Source organism: Mixophyes fleayi, chromosome 5 (assembly GCF_038048845.1).
Source record: "Mixophyes fleayi isolate aMixFle1 chromosome 5, aMixFle1.hap1, whole genome shotgun sequence".
NCBI classification, from domain to species: domain Eukaryota; kingdom Metazoa; phylum Chordata; class Amphibia; order Anura; family Limnodynastidae; genus Mixophyes; species Mixophyes fleayi.
The window spans coordinates 178,267,913-178,288,330 of record NC_134406.1 but is presented as its reverse complement, the minus strand read 5'-3'; the positions used below and the strand labels follow the sequence as shown (position 1 = coordinate 178,288,330).

Below are 20,418 nucleotides of genomic sequence, written 5' to 3'. Positions count from 1 at the left end.
AATGGCAACTTGCTGTCAAAATGACGCAATTTGCGGTGAATCGCGTCATTTTGGCCTCGCCTCGTGACAAAAATGGCATTTTGTCGCAAGGGGCGGGGCCAAAATGGCGCAATTCACCACGCCCCCACCCCCCAACCACGTCTCCCTTACCGGGATCTCCCGGAATGAAGTTTTAAAAGGTTGGCAAGTATGGAGTAAATTTAGTGGAAACTGAAATAGATCTGGGTTTAAACTGGAAACCACCATTTGCGATTGGTAATCAATGAGACTAGTTATTAAATGGTTATTAGCATATTTACCTCACCATTGGACCCTCCGTGTTAACAGAAAGCAAGAACAGACTCCAGAATAGCACCCTTTAACACCAACTATATTACTGGAACACTGAAAGTAAGTTGTCTTCATAGTTTTGCACTCATGCATGAGATTTGTGAAAGGGTAAAAAAAACTATAATGTGCAATTGTAAAGAATGGTGGTTTTCAAATGCTATTAATGGTATTTAAAGGTTCATTGACCTTTTCCTATTTTAGGTGTGACAATCTCTCTGCAGTTTCTACAACTAGTGTGGTGGGGTTAGTGTTTACTCTTTTCCTTCACTATTTGTTTATAGACACTCCTTTGTCTTTTCTAGGTTGACCCTTTGTGCACAGCACTTGTCATATAACTTGAGATTCTAGTGACGTTGCTGCTTGAACCTTAACAGCACAGGCGCACAAATCTCTATTAGTAATCTCCCAGCAAAGTGACTGCACAGCACCTGTAACCAGCAGCATCTTGGACCAATTCAGAGATCCTGCATCAAGCAGGTCCTGGCAGAACAAGTCCCACAGAGGGCAAGCAAGGGTTAAGAAGCCATAGCCAATAGCGGATGCAGCTCCAGAGAGGGCGTTGCAGGAAAAACACACACATTAGGTGACAGCAGCACTCTCCGCCCACTCCCTATATCACAGCAATGAAAAGGAAAACCTATGATCATGGCAGAAGACTAACCCCTGCCAAATATGCAGACTGGCTGTAGCCCAGGGACCTCTTTATAGCAAGACCCTGCAGCCTAGAGACTGGCACTGTCCTTGTAGTGCCATCTGCCCACTCCGGCCACCTTCTCTCCGTGCTGCCGTCTCCCCTGGGATTGCATTGTCCTTTGATGAGCAGAGGCGAGGAAGGCAGGGTGTCTGGAGGATCCTGGCATGAGCTGGACATGGAGGGAAGAGCTTGGCCCCTCCAGCCTGAGAGGTGAGGGGGCATGCAGCAGGGACCGTAGGCATCATTTATGTACGAGGGGTGGACACCTCAAGCCCCAGAATCTATAATTCTGCATGAGACTGAGTGAAGCTTCCTACTGCACCTTGCCATTGTGCTTTCTGGTGGATATCTGCTTCTTTTTTACCCCGATCAACCATGCTGCCCGGAGTGGGGGTATTTGGCACCAGCCTGACATCTAGGGTGATCATCCCTCTGCTAAAAGACGAGGGGTTTGCGGTTAAAGCTCTATGGGGTAGGACGCAGGAGGAGGCTGAGGAGCTGGCCAAGGAAATGAGCGTCCCTTTCTATACCAACCGCATCGACGACGTTTTATTGCACCAAGATGTGGACCTGGTGTGCATCAACCTGCCACCTCCTCTCACCAAGCAGATCGCAGTCAAAACCTTAGGTGAGTACATTCTACAGACACCATTAACAAGTCTGGACGGAGCCCTAATCTCAGAGTGCATGTCCTATCCCCAGAGCTGCAGTTAGCAGTGCCGAGAAACGTGCATTATTTAGAGGAGGGTGCATTATACCCGTGCTCCCAGGAGGCGCTAGCATGGCTGTGAGCTCAGGAATCTGATGTGTATTTAGAGCTGGGCACCCTGCTGTCTAGCTATGTGTTTGTGTGGCTTAGACTGGCCCTTTGCATGCTGCTTTCATTTAATACACGTTTTGTTTTAGATTTGGCCTTTCACTATCACATACATGGGCTTTACCTAATACCATTGACATCAGACTATTTTTACATGACTCTATTTTTATAGCAGTGGCAATAATTTGGGTTAACGTGGAGATGACAGTGGCAATATTGTCCATTGATTTTAATTAATAAATTGACCCTGTTATTATGGGATTTGCAGTTCTTCCACTTGAAAGCCAACATAATGAATTGATGATTGGAGTAGAACTGTCAATCACCAGTCTGCTTTTTTAAGTAAATACAATTTAAAAATCCACGACTCATTCACATTTATCCGATTTTAAGAAGCTTTTCATGCATTAATTAAAACAGTTACAATGCATTGAAATAGGGCATATTAGAGTCAATGGTACCACTGACATTCTAAAATTTTAAAACTGCTTTTAAATTTTAGAACACAGCATGCCCTATTTCTCATGTTAATGTGAACTAGCAGCACAGTAATTGTATTGGTAAAAGTACATCACATGTAAAGCACATGGTCAGTTAGTTTATGCATTTGATTCATTTTCACAGCTCATATATGTTAAAGAGCCTTCAAGGCAATACATAGTTATTGGTACATGCTGAAACAGCACTTTTCAAGGATTTCATTTCTCAGGATGGGCTAGGATTTCACTGCACAATGTGCTAAGCTTACTGGACTTTTTCATTTGTGTGTTACAATGTCACATTGGGGGTCATTTACAGTGTCCATGGACAGAACAAAAACTGGCATTGAAAAACATAATGACCGAAATGGACATGACTGGGCGCTGAGGTTGATTGGAGTTGTTTGTACATATACGTGCATGCATTACAGCTATCTTACTGTGTGTAGTGAAAGTGAGTAACTGAAACTGAGATGACAGACACATAAAATGAGTCCCTTTGTGCCTTTTCTCTATTGTGCGTAATAATAAAATAAGGGTAAACCAATGTGAAGAAATTATAAACTCTGATGGGAATTGCTTAATCTGGCCACAAACAGTACAATTTTGGTTGGGAAATGCAGTCAGTTGTTGACCAATCATTGTTCTGTATATGTACTTAGCTGCAACTTATTCCTTTGAATTTGATTGGGCATGGTAGAAAAATGGGTTCAACAAGGAACCCCACTGGCACATATGTGGGTTAATCTTTTGGCCTCAGAACGGTGCAATTTGTCCCATCTAAACGTATGGGCAGATTTCTCATGGTAATGGCTGTTCAGCTCCGATACCGAATAACCAGATCACAAAGTTTGTGGAGATGCATTTGACAGACTGCAGTTGGCACAAGAGATCTTGAGACAGTCGTCAATATCATGTATGTTGTATGTATGTACATAAACATGCTCTATGTGCAAAGTCTAGTACACTTGGCACAATAGGAGATAAGAATTTCTGCACTGCTCCCAGAAGTTATCAATTACTCTCATGGTATTTATTGTATCAGTGGTAAACAGTCATGGAGCAAAATCATTGTTCTGTCCTTTTCAGCAAATATATACATTTCTCTAATTGTTTGACAAATACTAATCATGGTTTTTGCTTTGCATTTCCAATTTTACCCTTAATGCCTTACACACTACTGTACTGTTTCTTGACCATTTTTAGTATGTAGTGACTTGAGTAAATTAATCATATGAGTTAGAATTGGGTGGGTGGGGGGTGTGTGTGTGAATGTATTGTTGAAGAGACTGTTCACATGCTTCACTATATCGTTTAACAGGAACTGCAGACAGGAAATGTGTACATATACACATTTAGTCATGCTGGTTTTATTTAAAAAAAAGTATGTGCAACATTGTCATGAATTCTATTGAGTCATTTTGTAGTTGTTGTATTAAGATATGTTTGATTCATTGGAGACTGTATTCTATTCATAAAAGCATTTTTACTTTACTTAAATATGCAAAATAGATCCAAACAAAAGTTATCCTATGTGTAACCATTTGTTAGATACCCCCTGTATCAAAACTCTAACATTCTCTATGTGTGCCTGCTCACCCTCTTCCAACCCATGACAAACTCCAATGTCTTTGGGTTTAAACTGAATATCGCACAAAGCTGTTTGCACTACTTGGATGAAATCTGATGATGTCAGCAAGATTAAACAGTAGTGGGGATCTACTGTACTCGTTACACCCCCACATTGAAGATGAGCAGGCTATAGGAAAGATAAATGTTAGCTGCACTCTGCTAGAATGTACATCTAGCAAATTATTACACGCAGGATAGGAGTAATATTTGGGTCTATTTTGCACATGTAACTGCCTCAAAAAGGTCCAAAAAGGTAGACAAAGTCTTTAAGTTTTCTACTGTGGCATACAGTAATACAGTACATATCACCAGGGTGATTTGGAGGGATAATCTAGGAGGGTTGACAACCCAGATCTAGTTTGCAAAAATGTCTAAAGACTATTCAAAGGGAAGTTTTATTGGTAATTATATAGGAAGTGAACCTTTCATATCATAAATCCATCCCTGCATATAGCATCATTAGCATCATATATGCCTTAATTGTATATATACTATATAATTAGGCAAACCAGTTAGGAACTCCTCTAACAATGATATCACATTCTTATTACTTTAAGAAAAAGGAGCTATTGGATTGTTTTAAATTTAAATAAGATGATCTGGTTCTTAGCAGACCCCTGGCTATTTCTCTTCCCCCTACAAGCAGGACCTGTTTTTTTTTTTTTTACAAGTTGTAAGTCTGCCTGTTTGTTTGTGCCAGTATATTATTGTCAGTAATTAGATACTGCTACAGGTTATGTCTGGTAGTTTAGAGATAAATGTTCCTAATTGTACTCTGACTGTCCTATTATTGCCACACCAGTCACCAGGGGAGGGCTGGCAAATTTTAGCCCAGAGGGCAAGACTCGGCTCAGCAGCCTATGTTAGTAGGAAAAAAATGCAGGTAGCCCAGTGACCCAGCTCGAGGTAGCCCATTATGGGACCAGCCTGGGGGGCATATGCCAAGTTGTTCCTAAAATTAGAAGTTCTAAATATGCCATATATTGGTTTTGATGTTCATATACATAATTATTATTTTCAATACAGGCAATATACATTAGCGTGATTACATGTTTTCTGGCTAGGAAATAAACAAAGTCATGTCACTATGTGTAAGCTCTCTACTAGTGTAAACTTCTTATGGTCCCCCATGTTATTCCTCTGTATCTATAATACTAAGTAGTTCTAATATACCTAAGCATAGGGATCGTAAATACCAATGCTAAATGGGCCTTCAGTGTCACCGAATGTATTAGAAATGGATGGTGGATCACAAACATAGTAAAATGTGAAAACATAGTCTAGTGTGGTATTATTGAGTGATACAATAGGTGTAATGTAACAATTAGTAGGGATGTAGTTTTCAAATTGTGCCTGACTATAAGGCATTTATTAACACCTGCTGTTCTTTCACCCACTGCAATGACACATTGGGATTTGTCAGATAATTTTGTATGTATTTGCTGTAAGAACTATAGGCTAATGCTTTATCACTATTTTTAACATGTTACATAGACAGTTATAACTTTTGGTTGATGACATGTATCATAAAAGGTAAACATAACTATTAAAGGTCAAACATGATCTGCATCACATGTGATGACTGTTAAGAAACAATGCTCAGACATACAGTATCTTAAGCTGCAAGATCAATTGCAGACGAGACAAAAATAGACGGGTGGCAACTTTTTGCCCGCTGTATGAGGTCAATGTTTGAAGAATTTAGAGAACTTTAATCAGTTGCTTTTTAATCATCTGTGGGAGCATGACTGTGCAGCATCAATTCCGTTCTCTCCAGTCACACCATCATCATCATCATTTATTTATATAGCGCCAACATATTCCACAGCGCTTTACAATTGGGATGTCATACTTTTAACTCAACCAGTCCAGAACTGACACTAACACTTACGTGGATGCAGGTTACCTTACCTGTTTATATCTACAAATAAATATAAATATATATATATATATATGTATATATATATATATATATATATATAAGTAAATATATGTATATAAATAACCATATAGCTACCATAAATATTCATTTTGTAACTTAATCTTATCAAGCTTAAATATTTTCCTCTCTCACCACTCACTGCTCCAAGCGTGTGGAGGCCCTGGAAGTATTTAGCCTCCACCAAATGCCCCAATTACTATTTATCTGTTCAAGAGGTCAGCCACAACAACACCATCATCACCTGAAGTCTTTGGGGTATATTTAATAAACCGGGTTTGAAAAAGTGGAGATGTTGCCTATAGCAACCAATCAGATTCTAGTTATCATTTATTTAGTACATTCTACAAAATGACAGCTAGAATCTGATTGGTTGCTACAGGCATCATCTCCACTTCCTTAATCCCGCAGTTTAGTTAATATACCCCTTTGTCCCTTCTCCATAACAGTCATCCCCTCAGGACCCTGTACTTGGATAAGCCTTTTCCATACCAACTGGTTCCCTTAATGAGTAACCCACATAAATCAAGACGCTTACACACAGAAAGCCATTTTGACCCCTCAAACCTAAACAGCCCACCACACATCAACTGCTAACTCCAACCCATTTGGAATCCTGATCACCATGTCACTAGGCTATTCTATGCCATATACCCCCAGTACCTAATAAAAAGGCATGCACCCCAACTTTCTTACTGAATGTAGCTGACCACTACGCTACAGTTTCAAGTCACAAATTTCACCTGAGGAAGTGCCCCTGGACTACTGTACATTTTGGCTTTCTGGATTAACACTTTCCCTATGGAAGAACTTATTCCTTCATCTTCTTGGCATTTTCTTGGCTCTTTTTGTGTATTATTGACAATATTTGAAGCATGGGAGGTGGTTCTACAATACACATGCACCATTTGTTATATGGGTGAAGCTGTTTGAACGAGAGGGTTGCACCATGAACTCTGCTTGTGGTTTAGAAGTCAAATATGTTTTAGTCAGCCTGTTAAACGTAATCTTGGTCTGATCCTCACATTTATGAGATCTGGGGGGGATTCAATTGCTGGCAATATGGTACATGGACATTGTGCCACGCACATTGCTGGTAATTACAGTAGAAATCTCACCTCACAGAGATGCGAGGAAAAATGTGTGGAGATTTTCGTCAAACTCTCCGCTGCAAAGTGTCTCATGGACCTTCTGGAGACACTTTGCGGTTAATTGAATCAGGGGCAGATCTAGAAATTTTTTCTACCCTGGGCGATGTAGGGGGGGGCGATTGAAGCCCTGCCCCCTTTCTAACTTCTAAGGCTGCCGGCGGCTGCACAGTATGTGCAGGTCCGTTCGGCAGTTATAATGTGCTGTCCCGCTGCTCTGATTGTGTTTAAAACACATTAGCACATTATCACTGCCGAACGGACCTGCACAGTGTGCAGCCGCCGGCAGCAAGCCCCCCCCCCCCCCCCCCTGGATCCGCCACTGAATTGAATTACCCTCTTGGTGTGCTGCTAGCATATCTTTGCCTCCGACAGCGACTATACCAGTGTAGTGTCCGGAAACAGTATCCATAACCATTAGCGATTCCACTTCATTTTATTTAGTTATCCTTCATGGGAGAAAAAAAAAATTGCATTCAGCGACTCTCCCTTTTTACCCTCATTATAGCAATGTGAATATACATAGTTCCTCCAAGTGCCTTGAAGTTTATGAATGTTGAGGTTTATATCTTTTTATCTGTAATAAGTGTCAGTGTCAGAGAGTAAGTATAAAGTGTAAATGACATGAAGGGAAGGTGTGCTTTCCACTTGTAAACTCACTTTGTGAGTACTCAGTTTTTGTAGCTCTACATATAGATTATCGTCATAGAAGCGTAGCAGTAAGGAAATAGCCTAGACCCATGTCTATGCAAATACCAGGTATACTGGCTGTGTGCGGAGAGATACTTTTAAAGTTCAGTATGCAACAGCCACCAGAAATTCCAGCTTTTCCACATTGCTTCAAGGTGATTGTGACTTACAACCTAGCTCAGTTATTCTGTAGGTGAAAGAACTGTTTACTCTTACATATGACCTCTCTTTGTCCAAGCCAAAGTTTTCTTTAGCCAGTCAATCAGGATGAGAGCCTGAGATAAAGTATTTAAAGGTGTTCACCAATTACATTTTTTTTCCAAAGCCACAAGCCTTTATATGATACCTTAATTTAAATACAATTTAATATGTTTAAAACTAAACAATATAAAAAGAGGGATATTTTCAGTCAACATTCATCTTCTATTCTTAGTAACCATAACCTGCAGAACAGATTGATAAAGGGCCATAAATAAAGCAGAATACAGAAGATTGGTTATGATGAGGATTAATTTAATAAAGTTGCAGTGATGTCATAAATCCCATTGTCAGTGGGAAGAGTTACCTCACAGACAGTTTCACTCTACTGGACTCCTTCAAAGGAACCCTAATTTTACTTTTCATTTGTGGTCTGGGTGTAGCGGGATGTGTCACTTCTTCCTTGCAGCCACATCTGGGGGTAAATGTATCAAGCTGAGAGTTTTCCAGCGGGTTTGAAAAGTGGAGATGTTACCTATAGCAACCAATCAGATTCTAGCTATTATTTAGTAGAATGTACTACATAAATGATAGCTAAAATCTGATTGGTTTTTCAAACTCACCGAAAAACTCTCGGCTTGATACATTTACCCCCTGACCTGTTGTCTCCACTACAGACTGAAGTCTCTCCTCCACCACAAGCTTCCCCTGGTGGTCCTCATATTCTGTTTTCCAAAGATAATTTAATACTAAAAACTAATAAATATAAGTTGCTTATGTCCCAAACCAGCTTGTGTTGAAAACTTGTCCTCTTTCTGTGGGGAGAGAGAGCTGGGGAAGGACACATTTCTGAATAAGTGCCACAGGCAGAGACATGCTTTGTCCCGGCTCTGATTACTTTTCATACTTACTGTGGATCAAATCATCAAGACTGAAACTAAACCAACAGGGTAGAATAAGTGGTGTACAAGATGTGGACCCCATTAAGTGTAAATCCAGCTAGAAGGCGCAACGGTTGGCAAAACCATGTTGAGCTGGACGGGGATCAAATTTAAAAAGTGCAAAAAGCATTTGGGGGGGAGGGGGGGATAGGGTGGGCACATTTTAGCTCAATTCTACATTGCAGTGCAAAGGTAAATCTACCCAATATGTGTGTGCTACATGCAAGAACCGAAAGTATTCTCCCTATATGCTGAAAAATGCATTTGCACCCCTTGCATTGCAGCATGGTTTGTCCGGAGACAAGTTTACACTCTTTAGCAGGATTTGCTCGTAACACATAGGGCCTGAGTCATTAAGGAGAACAAAGCAAAAAAGGAAAAAGAGTACATTTGATCTTGGACAAACCAGGTTACAATGCAAGGGGTGAAAATTCATTTACTATTTTGCACTCCAGGGAAATACTGGCTGCTTTTTTGTTATGTAACACACATATACTTGATAGCTTAATTTTTACACTGAAATTTAAAGTTGCACAAAGACATGCAACTATAAATCTGTCCCCACATTTTAAATTTACAGCCCCCTCCAATGCAACATGGTTTTGCCAATGTGCAAAGTTACTCCTTTTTTTGCTTTGCTCTCCTTAATGACTCAGGCCCTCAATGAGGCCTATATTATGCACCTGTGGAAGTAACCTCTCCACATATTTGACAACGGCATGTCTGAACCTGCGGGTTACTCACACTGATTCAAGGATGTTTGAGCGCAATAGAATGTTTCCTGATTTTTTTAAGCAGAGAAAATAGCAGAAGAATTCAGTGGGATAACAGATGTATTCTTGGTATCGAAAACAGTCAAAATCATGCTTGCTGTCCTTTAGAACCTCTCCTCCAGGAGATCCCAGAGAGGAGATCAAGTGATAGAGAGGGCATGATGACGTGACCCCACTCCCTGCTGGAAAATGCAGACACAAACAGTATTGCATTACAGGGGGTTGTATCTGATGAAGCAGATGGCATCATTAAGCCCCACCTCCTCCAGGATACGGGAGAACGCCCACTCTTCCTGTAGTTCGGAAGGACTTCATGAAAATTCGTGAGCCCCACAGAAATTCCGGGAGAGTAAGCAAGTATGGTCATAACAATAACATATAGAAATTTTAGTGGACAAAGGATGTTATATTCCCTTTAATATAGAGTTCAAGACACTTGTAGAACCTGGCCAGGCACATTAATAACGTAATGGTTTCCCAACAAGGCACTTGCTATTTCCCTTAACTTAGAAGTTCCTTGTATTTTATTTTTTCTCTTAATGTAATTTAATGGACATTATACCAATATAGCCTACCATGTATTGTATAAGAGGAAACTTCTTGCCAAACAAAATAGGTGAGCCCCCATGTCCCCTGACTTTTTATTTAAAATGCATTGCACTCAACCAAGGATTCTTTGGCTGATCACTTGCATTCAATGTCTGATATTACATGCAATATAAATTCTACTGTTAAAATGGGGCTATAAAACTATTTTTATATTCGCAGTTAGTCAGTTGTCATTCATAATTGACCTTTTGTCCTGTTAATGGATGAGTGTAACTAATGCTGGCATACTATTTGTATTGCTGCAGCAGAGACAGGTTGACCTTGGTTTACGTTTAGCTAACCAAGGACAACCGCCTTCAATACAGATTCATGGTAGTTATCCTGGTTTACTTGTTGCGGTCTGTTCTGTATATGTTTAACTGATTTAATGAATGTTGATTCTACCCATACCTGATATCTAGAGGAAGCTGTCAGGATAAGTATACATGTGCATTGAGAGCAGTCTATTGGATGGTGCTTCATGATGCAAAAATAGCAAGTTTATATCTGCATTTATGTATTTATGAACATATATGTAGAGTAGAGGTAAGGCAGGAAGTGTTACCATTTCTCCCACAAGTACAATTTAGAAAGATTTTCATTAGACACATTCCTATTTATAAATGAAACCAAAACCATGAACTAATACCTCATGTTTTCATTTTGCTAGACACACCCAGATATGCAGTTTAAAGGATAAGCACTGATATAAGCGCTGACAACTATCTTTTTTGTGTTGTATACATATATGGGCATTTATATTGCCACGCAGCTGGTACCACATGCAATATGGGATATACAGAGCGCGGGCTTATTTTTCTCTGGTTTTGTTTCAAAATATTGCCTTTTTTGTCATAGCAGCTGTCCATCAAGGCTATTTAAGGCACATTTGGGTGTGGCTCACAAGCCAGCCCTTGCTAGATGTAAACCCCTTTACCTGGGAGGTGAGTGCATCTGATTTTAACTGCATTTTAATGGTGTTTAAAGCATATAGGTCAGTGTAGGACCTGCACATAATGAGGTGCCCTTGGCGCTGGATGCAGGCTTAAATCTTTTGATCAAAATATGAACTAATACCTCATGTTTTCATTTTGCTAGACACACACAGATATGCAGTGAAAAGGATAAACGTTGACAACTGTCTTTTTTGTTTTGTATACATTCCTATTTATCCCTATTTTTTAATATGCATGCTAAATATGTAAGGGCTCGTCCTTCTTGCCAGTTGTGGATCTGCCCGTGGTACGTTGCCCAGCGCTTCATTCACTAGAAGTCAAACGCACCTAATATTAGCGATCACTAGATGACTATGAAGAAGACATGATCAGAACCGATTACTTACTGGCTATCCTTCTTCAAACACCCAATCAACTGTGAATGCTCTATTTTTGTTACTTCAAGCATTCTAAAAAAAGTATATTTTGTATCCTCTACATACTGACCTATTGAACACTAGTTTTGGGTCTGCTCATGATTAATTTAAGACATAACTAAGCCTAAACTGATTCAGGACTTTGAAGCACCATTTTTACTGTCAGCGATCCTGTAAATGTAGCCACAGATTTGACTTGGGCAGTTCTAAATCGTCATCATCATCAACATTTATATAGCGCCAGCAAATTCCATAGTGCTTTACAGTTGGGTACAAACACAGTAATAAGCAGTACTGGGTACAACAAACAAACAGGTAAGAAGGCCCTACTTGCAAGATTACAGTCAATGGGAGTCGGATACATACCGGTGACTGGGCGTATACCTATAAATGTACAAGATTAAAAGTGTTTTATTTCATACCAACGTATTGGCATTGTGGTAACTCCATCATCAGTATAAATTCCAATATAAAAAGAACTTCATTAAATATATAAAAACTGCAGCCAAACATGCATAAATATATCCAAGTGCACTTAAAACTTTAATTCACCCTGATGATCAGTGTTGGCAATGTAGTAAAATGGTTTTATGGAATAATGGAAAATAGGGCTCCCTTGTGTCCCAGTTTTCTAGGATATTCCAGTTTGTTACCAGTGGAAATCTGAAATATTACACTTTTATTTTCCTACAATTTAGATGCTTAGTACATCCAAATTAACTGCATTAATTTAAACAGCTTCCTTTAGTTGCTTCACAAATGCTGAAGCCCAAAATGGGTCAATGGAGTGGCCAGGTTTTCTGTTTCAAACGGGTGGGACCCCTAACCAAAGATATTGTGTGTCAGAATCCTTATTTACAGACTGACTGATGGATATTGTGGTGGCTTAACAATTGCTGTGGGCATGGAAACTCGCTGGTTAGAATTGAATAACACCATTTCAGGCTGATAGAATTTAGACCTGAGTCTTTCATTCATATTTGCATTAAAATTAACAAATGATGTTAAAGAATAACTTTCCTTTTCTTCATGGACATAGTGTCCTTTGCTTGCTCTGTTGAAAAAAGGAAAAATCTTTTTTGGACAAAGTTCAGTTTGTCTTATTGATTCCCTGCAGTGGAATTATGTTGATGCAATGACTGGGTCCCTGGGCTCTTGCACCTATTAGTCAAATTGATAGAAGTAGAAGAACATTTTTGGCAAATTGATCCTTCTACAGAGATATACATTGCCTGGAATAATAGAATAGTTGTAGCCATTACTTATCGCTTCCATGACTAACTGATTGTTTTTCCACATTTTTAGAATCTTAAAAGTGGTGTTATCATGCTACAAATGTCATCATTTTTTGAATATTATATATATTATTTCAGTGGTAGAAGTTGTCCAGTTTACAATGATATGCCATACCGCCACTTTTCTAGTACTTTCATTGTATTCACTTACTTACATTTGCCATATCTCCACCTCTACATATCCGCTTCGACTACTGTATTATTTTACTATAAATATTCTGCTGTATGTTCCAAAGTAAGTAATATAGGAAATAAAATAAATACTAGCAAAGTTAAAGGGCCAAATTTGCAGCTAAACATCTTAATAGTTGAATGGGCCACCTATGTTCCCACCATATTCTACCAGAAACATGTATGTGTGTGCGTGTGTATATATATATATATATATATATATATATATATATATATATATATATATAATTAAAAAATATATTTTTTAACCTGTGCCAACCTCTTAATACTCACGAACCAAGACCACTACTATGGTTCTCACCTATTCTCAGCACTAATAAAGCTACTATAAGTACTATAGAATTTCCTTATCTAATGCACAAACGTCCAGCACATCTGTATTAGCTGAATACAGTTTAACCGCAGTGTAGGAGCCGGAAGCCAAACTAAAATGTATCTAATTACGACACTTGAAGCTCAGGCTGTCATTAACAGCTGGTGTCTCTGGATATTCTTATGTACAGCAGCCATCTTTAACGGACATTTAAAATCATCCAGTAGGAGATCTGATTCTCCTGTTTGGAATGTTTATAAACATCTAATTTACAGATAGGGTTTATAATTATCACTAAACAGTTTGAACAAGTCATGTCCCTATCCCATGTTACTATATCTATATCAAAAGGTAATGAGTTTGATTCCTGACCATGGCCTTATCTTTGTGGAGTTTGTATGTTCTCCGCGTGTTTGCATGGGTTTCCTCTGGGTGCTCTGGTTTCCTCCCACACTCCAAAAACATACTGGTAGGTTAATTGGTGGCTATCAAATTGACCCTAGTCTATCTCTCTGTCTGTGTGTGTGTATGCTAGGGAATGTAGACTATAAACTCCAATGGGGCAGGGACTGATGTGAGTGAGTTCTCTGTGCGGAATTAGTGGCGCTATATAAATAGCTGCTGATGATGATGATGATTAAAGGCTGCATGCTAAATATTATTCATGAACTAACTGAAGTTTGTTCTCAACAACATATGTCAGTTATGCTCTCTATCACGGTTTTACATCATTTTGAGCCAGCAGAGTGTGAATGATGGGCTTGTGCATAATATAGTGTTCTATTATCCTCTAACCAGAACCAGTGAAAAACATTAATAACTTGTCAATAATAGGACAAGGGACATGAAAATTCAGAACTTCAGTATCAGCACAATTATTCTAGCAGTCAAATTTATTGTAGTACTCCAATCTTTGTTTCGAGCTTAGTAAATGAGACCAAAATTTGGATGGCAGAATAAAAAAAAAAATTTGATTGACATACACACAGCTAGCGATGCAATTATTATCAGTAACTGTTTGGTTTATTGGGTGAGTTAACATTCCATTATGTATTAAATATTCTTCAAGATCTTATGCCTGGACAATTACCTGCCGCAGAATTTGGCAGGGGAAAGCGTATCACAAACGGTAAGCATCCTGAGTATAGATGCCCCTGTAGATCTAATCAGTTAGGGGGAGGTTGAGGGCTAAAATATAGATTTGATTTGTAGCTCACTTCTAGACTGTGCTAACATTTGAGTGACTAATATTACCATCTATTCAATTTACACAGTTCGTTCTCCAGATAATAAGTTCTGTATGACTGGACTTTCCCGTCTCTCGTGATGATATGCCCCATCTAATTAATTCATTCCCTTGCCCATACTTCTCTGCAGACATAAGACAAACTGTATATTTTAGCTGTGTATAAAAGCCATAAATCAAGATGGCAGCCATGGGCTTCCAACTCACTTAACTGCACAACGAGTTGCAAAACATTGCTGTGTCACTTACAACGGGCAGGAGTCCAACTAAATTTGTGCCAGACTGTACAGAATGCCGTGTGCTTGCCCTAGATAGCAGCTGCAGGGCAGTCTTTTAGCACATTTTCCCAGATAGAGCTTCTTCTTTCAAGTTCTTCCTGCTCATTCTCCAAGCCTATCTACAACACAATCTATTGTACAAAGAACAATGCCAAAAATGGATTTATTGACATCCAACTTAAAACTGTTTGAATTTTTATAGCTGAGTGAGAAGTCTTTAGGTAGGGACATTTCATAAGCAATTTTAAATATTTAACTCTACGTTGACCTCTGTGTAATAATGAAATGCTTTACTGTAGTGCACGTCACTGTGCCAAGTCAAAATTGTTCCCTATGTAATGTTTCCTACTAGATGATGTTGTTTTATTGCTGAAAAACCTATGCTGGTTGAGCTCCCATAAATTTATATTAATCAAAATACACTAAGGGCTGTCAATAAAACTGAAAAATGGGGACCAACAGCCCAAGAGACACTTCTTCCTAAGTTGTGGCACATGAAATAGAACATAAAGTTGGCTGGTGCAAAACTGTGTTCCTCTAACTGGAGGGGAAGGGCATTTCTTGGGGTATGCAGGACAAGATATTTAAATGGGCTTCAAGGGTTATAGATTCAGCAGTTTCCCAGTGTAACATGCGTTGCAAAGCCTTTTTAGACTTCATTTTTAAACATTGACTGTGATAGAGACGAAAGTCAGCCAATATTTGTTCTCTGGTTTGTAAAAGACCCTTATTGCATTTATCGACTTTACATATTAAACCTATACTTGACAGCAGCTCATTGAAACTCTCATACAATTATAGCTTCCAAATTTTGGAGGGACAGTCCCATTTTGATGACTCTGTCCCAATTGGGACAGCTTTGTCCTGTGGGTCAGTAAGTTGGGAGGTATCTGCCGTACACTGTTTCACTGCTGCTCTGCATAGCAGTGTTGCGGTGAATGGATGCAGCAGGCACCTACCACTGATGCACGCAGTAAGGAATGGGTGATTGAAGGAAAACGGAAGATGGAAAAGAGTAATCCAACGCTTCAAATGCCCTATACATGCCTTCATCGTGACATGTTTACACCACCATCGATACGTGGCCATGTGAGTTTTGTTGCTATTACCATGGTAGACACTTGACACTTGGGAGACTGCAGAATTATAAATAATTAATATAAAAATCAAGCATAGTAAAATTATAATTACTAAGATTCCTTTTATAGACTGCCACAGTGATTTAAAAAAAACCACAAAGCCTAATATTTTTCATAGGATTGCTGATTTAAGCTTTTTAATACCTATTTGCTTTGTGCGCAACACTAGCATTTGTTCTCTAGTTTGTATATGCTGCTGACATTGAAATCTAAGTTTAGCAGAATCATTAGCACAAAAGCTTTGTTTTGCATCAGTATAACTAACATGAGTCAGAATATTGCATAAGGAGGAGGTTTTCTTTAAGTGCCCCTTTACTGCTCAGTGCCACTTTCAATATTGTGCGATCGATCAGGACCCATTTGGATGCACAATCAATAATGACATTTTACTATGGTACTCTGGTTTACATAGAAGATAAAAGCTATCCTGGAAATCTAAATTCAAAGCAACCAAACCTCAATATTTGCAGAGTTTATTAATTATTGGAGCAATTTTCCTATATAATTATATAGTGGTTAGCACTTCTGCCTCACAGCACTGGGGTCATGAGTTTGATTCCCGACCATGGCCTTATCTGTGTGGAGTTTGTATGTTCTCCCCGTGTTTGCGTGGGTTTCCTCCGTTTGTTCCGGTTTCCTCCCACACTCCAAAAACCTACTGGTAGGTTAATTGGCTATTAGATTGCCCTTGGTCTCTCTCGGTCTGTGTGTGTATGTTGGGGGGGATTTAGATTGTAAGCTCTAGTGGGGCAGGGACTGATGTGAATGAGTTCTCTGTACAGCGCTGCGGAATTAGTGGTGCTATATAAGTAAATAGATGATGATGATTATATATTAAGGCTTATTTAAGAACCACAAAATATGCAGCACATAACACATTTAATTGTCTGCAAATACACAATTTGTACACCTAGATAAAACCAGTTTAATAAGTGAATTGCAAACGAGAGGGCAGACAAATTTTAGCCTAGGGGGCAAGACTCGACTCAGCAGCTTATTTTAATGGGAAAAAAATGCAGGTGGCCCAAGGTAGCACACTATGGGACCGGTTCGGGGCGCAGATGCCCCCCTGCCACCCAGCCCAGCCTGTCCCTGCTCGCAAACGCTCTGCTGCATTGTTGGCCAAGATTGTAATGTGCATGGTGACGACAGTCTAAAACAAAATATCTGGGTATCTTTATTACCTCTCATTATGACTTTATATAAGGAAAATTTCCCCACCATAATCAGAACAATTAATTTGAACCTGCTTAGATGGGAAAAAGTAATTATCTCCTGGTTGGGTAGGATTGCCCTCAAGATGAGTATCATCTTGAGGGCATCTTGAAAGCTTCCATTTGAGGCTTCTTGCAATATCTAGTCCTACAACACAATGTTACATTTTTAGTATGTGGGCACAGAGTGAGATGCATTCAGTAAGGAACACCAGATACACCCAGCTCTTCCCATAAAAAGGAGCAACGTACTGTATTCTCACAGGCACTGCCATCTTGGCACCCTTTGTGCCTTAGCACAAAAATAGGCACATGAAGTTACAAAATACCATTTAAGCTGTAGGGGCCTGAATCATTAAGGATCTTAACTTGAGAAACTTCTCATGTGCTACATGAAAAAACTGTCAGTATTTAACTTATGTGCAAAACAGAATACTAATTTGCACCCCTTGCATCGTAACATGGTTTTGTCCAGGAGACTAAAATAAGACGTTTCTCAAGTTAAGATCCTTAATGAATCAGGCCCTAGATCTGCATTTTTGTAGCTTTGTAGTCTTTGTTGTGCCATGTGGAGGAACTAAAACTTTGAGCCGCCCTCCATCCATTTCCTCACCAATTGTTTAAGAGATGAAAAAAGTAGCTTTGTTGCAGTAAGTAGCACAGTAGACACATTTTAATTCTTCTGCCAAACACTGGTACTACAATATGCCCTGAAGCCTAATTGCTCCTTGCACTATATAGCAGTCATAGGTTTGTTTTGGCAATTATACGTAAGGTTCTGGAGTTATTTTTGCTTTAGCTAAAACAAATATTTAAATAAAAATGCTATTAGTGGTGAGAATACCTAGTAGTCTAAATACCTTATTATTCTATTTTTAATGTGCATTTTATGTGTGTATAACATATGTTATACCTCGGTTAAATTTAAGCAACAGATTGATGCTTGTGCTCATGTGTAAGATTAATGTGTTTGTCCGGTGATTCAAGAACATTGTAACATAATTTATCATTCCTGCACCATCTGCATTGTGGGTGATGTCCTCTTGGAGCTGTATTTCGACTGTGCTGCTGGTTGAATTGACTAAACTTAAGTCCTTAATGTAACCCTGTATTGCTGTGTTTATTTTGCAGAACAGCTGTTGTGTAATTGCTACTTGTCACCACAAGAAATTCATTGGATGGTATTCCTATAAGCAAGGGTGCATTGATAGTACTATGCCACCTCGTAACACCACCCTCTCCCCTGATCACACCTCCCCCTTGTTACTGGCACTGTTCAAAACCGCTCTTGTGTGCATACCAACCTCCCAACATACCTAGTATGTCAGGACAAATCCCCTGGCTGCCAGGATGGTCCGACAGTACCCCAGAATCTGGACTGTTGAGAGGTATTATGTGTAGCCACAGTTTATGTGACTCGGCACTGTTTTGACTGAGCAGCAGGATGAGGCTGCGTGTGGTCAGCATGAACGCCGTATGATAATCCTGTTACAATGCAATAGGGGACATATATAGGGTCATTGTTGGCCATGGTATTGTTTTTCGGGCTGTGGTTAAGGTTAAGAAATAAAAAAAGTGAACCTGCGTACGGGAGTCAGATCCTCTTACAAAGAGGATCAGCATAAAACTATTATAGTATATACATTACCCTATGCTTGGCACATTTTAATTTCACTGATGATAATCCTTAGAATATTATATTATGTAGTGTAAAACTTCTACCCTTTTTCTATGTTGCTTCCTGACATGTTCATTGTATTTGGCTTGCATGGTTTCCTGCCCCATATCACTTTGGCTGTGCCAGGCCCATATCTTCCTGCCTACAGTTCATTTTGTTTTCCTTTTCATGTTGCATAAAGTGGTCATGGGAAGTATCTTGATATCTTTATTCAGATGGAATATGATGTGTTTATCAAATGCTTGCTGTACAGTAGAAAATGTACAGTTTATATATAAATACCAGCACAGAGTTCTATTTGGAAACAATTTACACCACAACCCTAAACTCCCAAACCAAACCCAACATGCCAAACCATGCCAATTTTGACCAAGAATAGAGCCCCTCTGCCTGCCACTCCTGTGTGTGGCCCGCTGGAAGATGTGGATGAACAAATTGCTATTTGCAATTCAGTGTAATTACTCCTATAAATCTATTCATCTGACACTAGGGCGTTCTAAATGAACATTATTAGTTTAAAGGACAAATAATTACCAACATTGCTGCAATTTTGCACTAAACCGTAGCAATCAGTCATATATTTGCTTTCTTTTTTTTTTGCGATACACAATTATGCTGAGATGTTTCTCCAAATTCACATTGGTGACGCTGTACACCTCGATTTGTGCAGGCTCAAGTAGATTTCCTGCAAAGTGCATTGGTTGTTAGACAAATAGGACAGCTATTGCAGAGGTTAGTATCAGCCAGTCATTGGAGTTGCAGCAAAGTGGGGGTGTATACGGTGGTATGCCATGCCGCCACTTCTCTTAGTGCCTTCATTGTTAAACTTATTCATACTCATATTCATTTACATAACCATTAGATTTTTCATACCGCCACCAGGGGCGCACACAGGGGGGGTTTCTGGGTCTCCAAAAACCCATCCCCTCCACTAAAAAAGTGCCCCTACATAGTGGCACTGTACTATTTAGCAGCCACGGCGCTGTCAAAGAAGCGTCCGCGGCGGTGCTGTATTGTATACAGCACTGCCGCGGACGCTTCTTTGACAGCGCTACGGCTGCTGTATAGTACAGTGCTGCCGAAGCGCAGCAGCTCTCTCGTTTGGGTTTGGGTGGGGGGAAGCCCCCCCCCCCTAAAAATCCTGCGTGCGCCCCTGGCCACATCTAAATTCCCACTATGACCACTTTCACAGAATAAGGGCGTTATTTGCTAAGTAATGAGCAAGTACATTGGTGTGCCTACTTTTGTAGGGTTGTACAAAAATTTGTCATTTTGCAGAGGGATGAAAAGGGCACATTTTTAAGGGAATGCCTTTCTATTCAGAGGAGTGCACTGCCATTATCAGTTCACAAAAACACTTGAATCATTTTGCACCAACTGTGATCTGATGGAGATCCACGTAGATCTGATGTAGGCATGTACCTTGAACTGCTCTGGGTGCACCATTATAAAACCAAGACAT

The 20,418-nt window shown here is 39.5% G+C and overlaps 1 protein-coding gene across 1 annotated transcript in view; it reads left to right on the top strand.

Moving 5' to 3' along the window:
• The first annotated feature begins 904 nt into the window (after positions 1-904).
• GFOD1 (Gfo/Idh/MocA-like oxidoreductase domain containing 1) overlaps positions 905-20,418 on the top strand; it is a 61,040-nt gene continuing 41,526 nt past the window's right edge. The window contains exon 1 of the mRNA XM_075213088.1: positions 905-1,652. Within this exon, the coding sequence (XP_075069189.1) occupies positions 1,400-1,652 (253 nt within the window). The 5' untranslated portion in view covers positions 905-1,399. The remainder of the gene's footprint in view (positions 1,653-20,418) is intronic.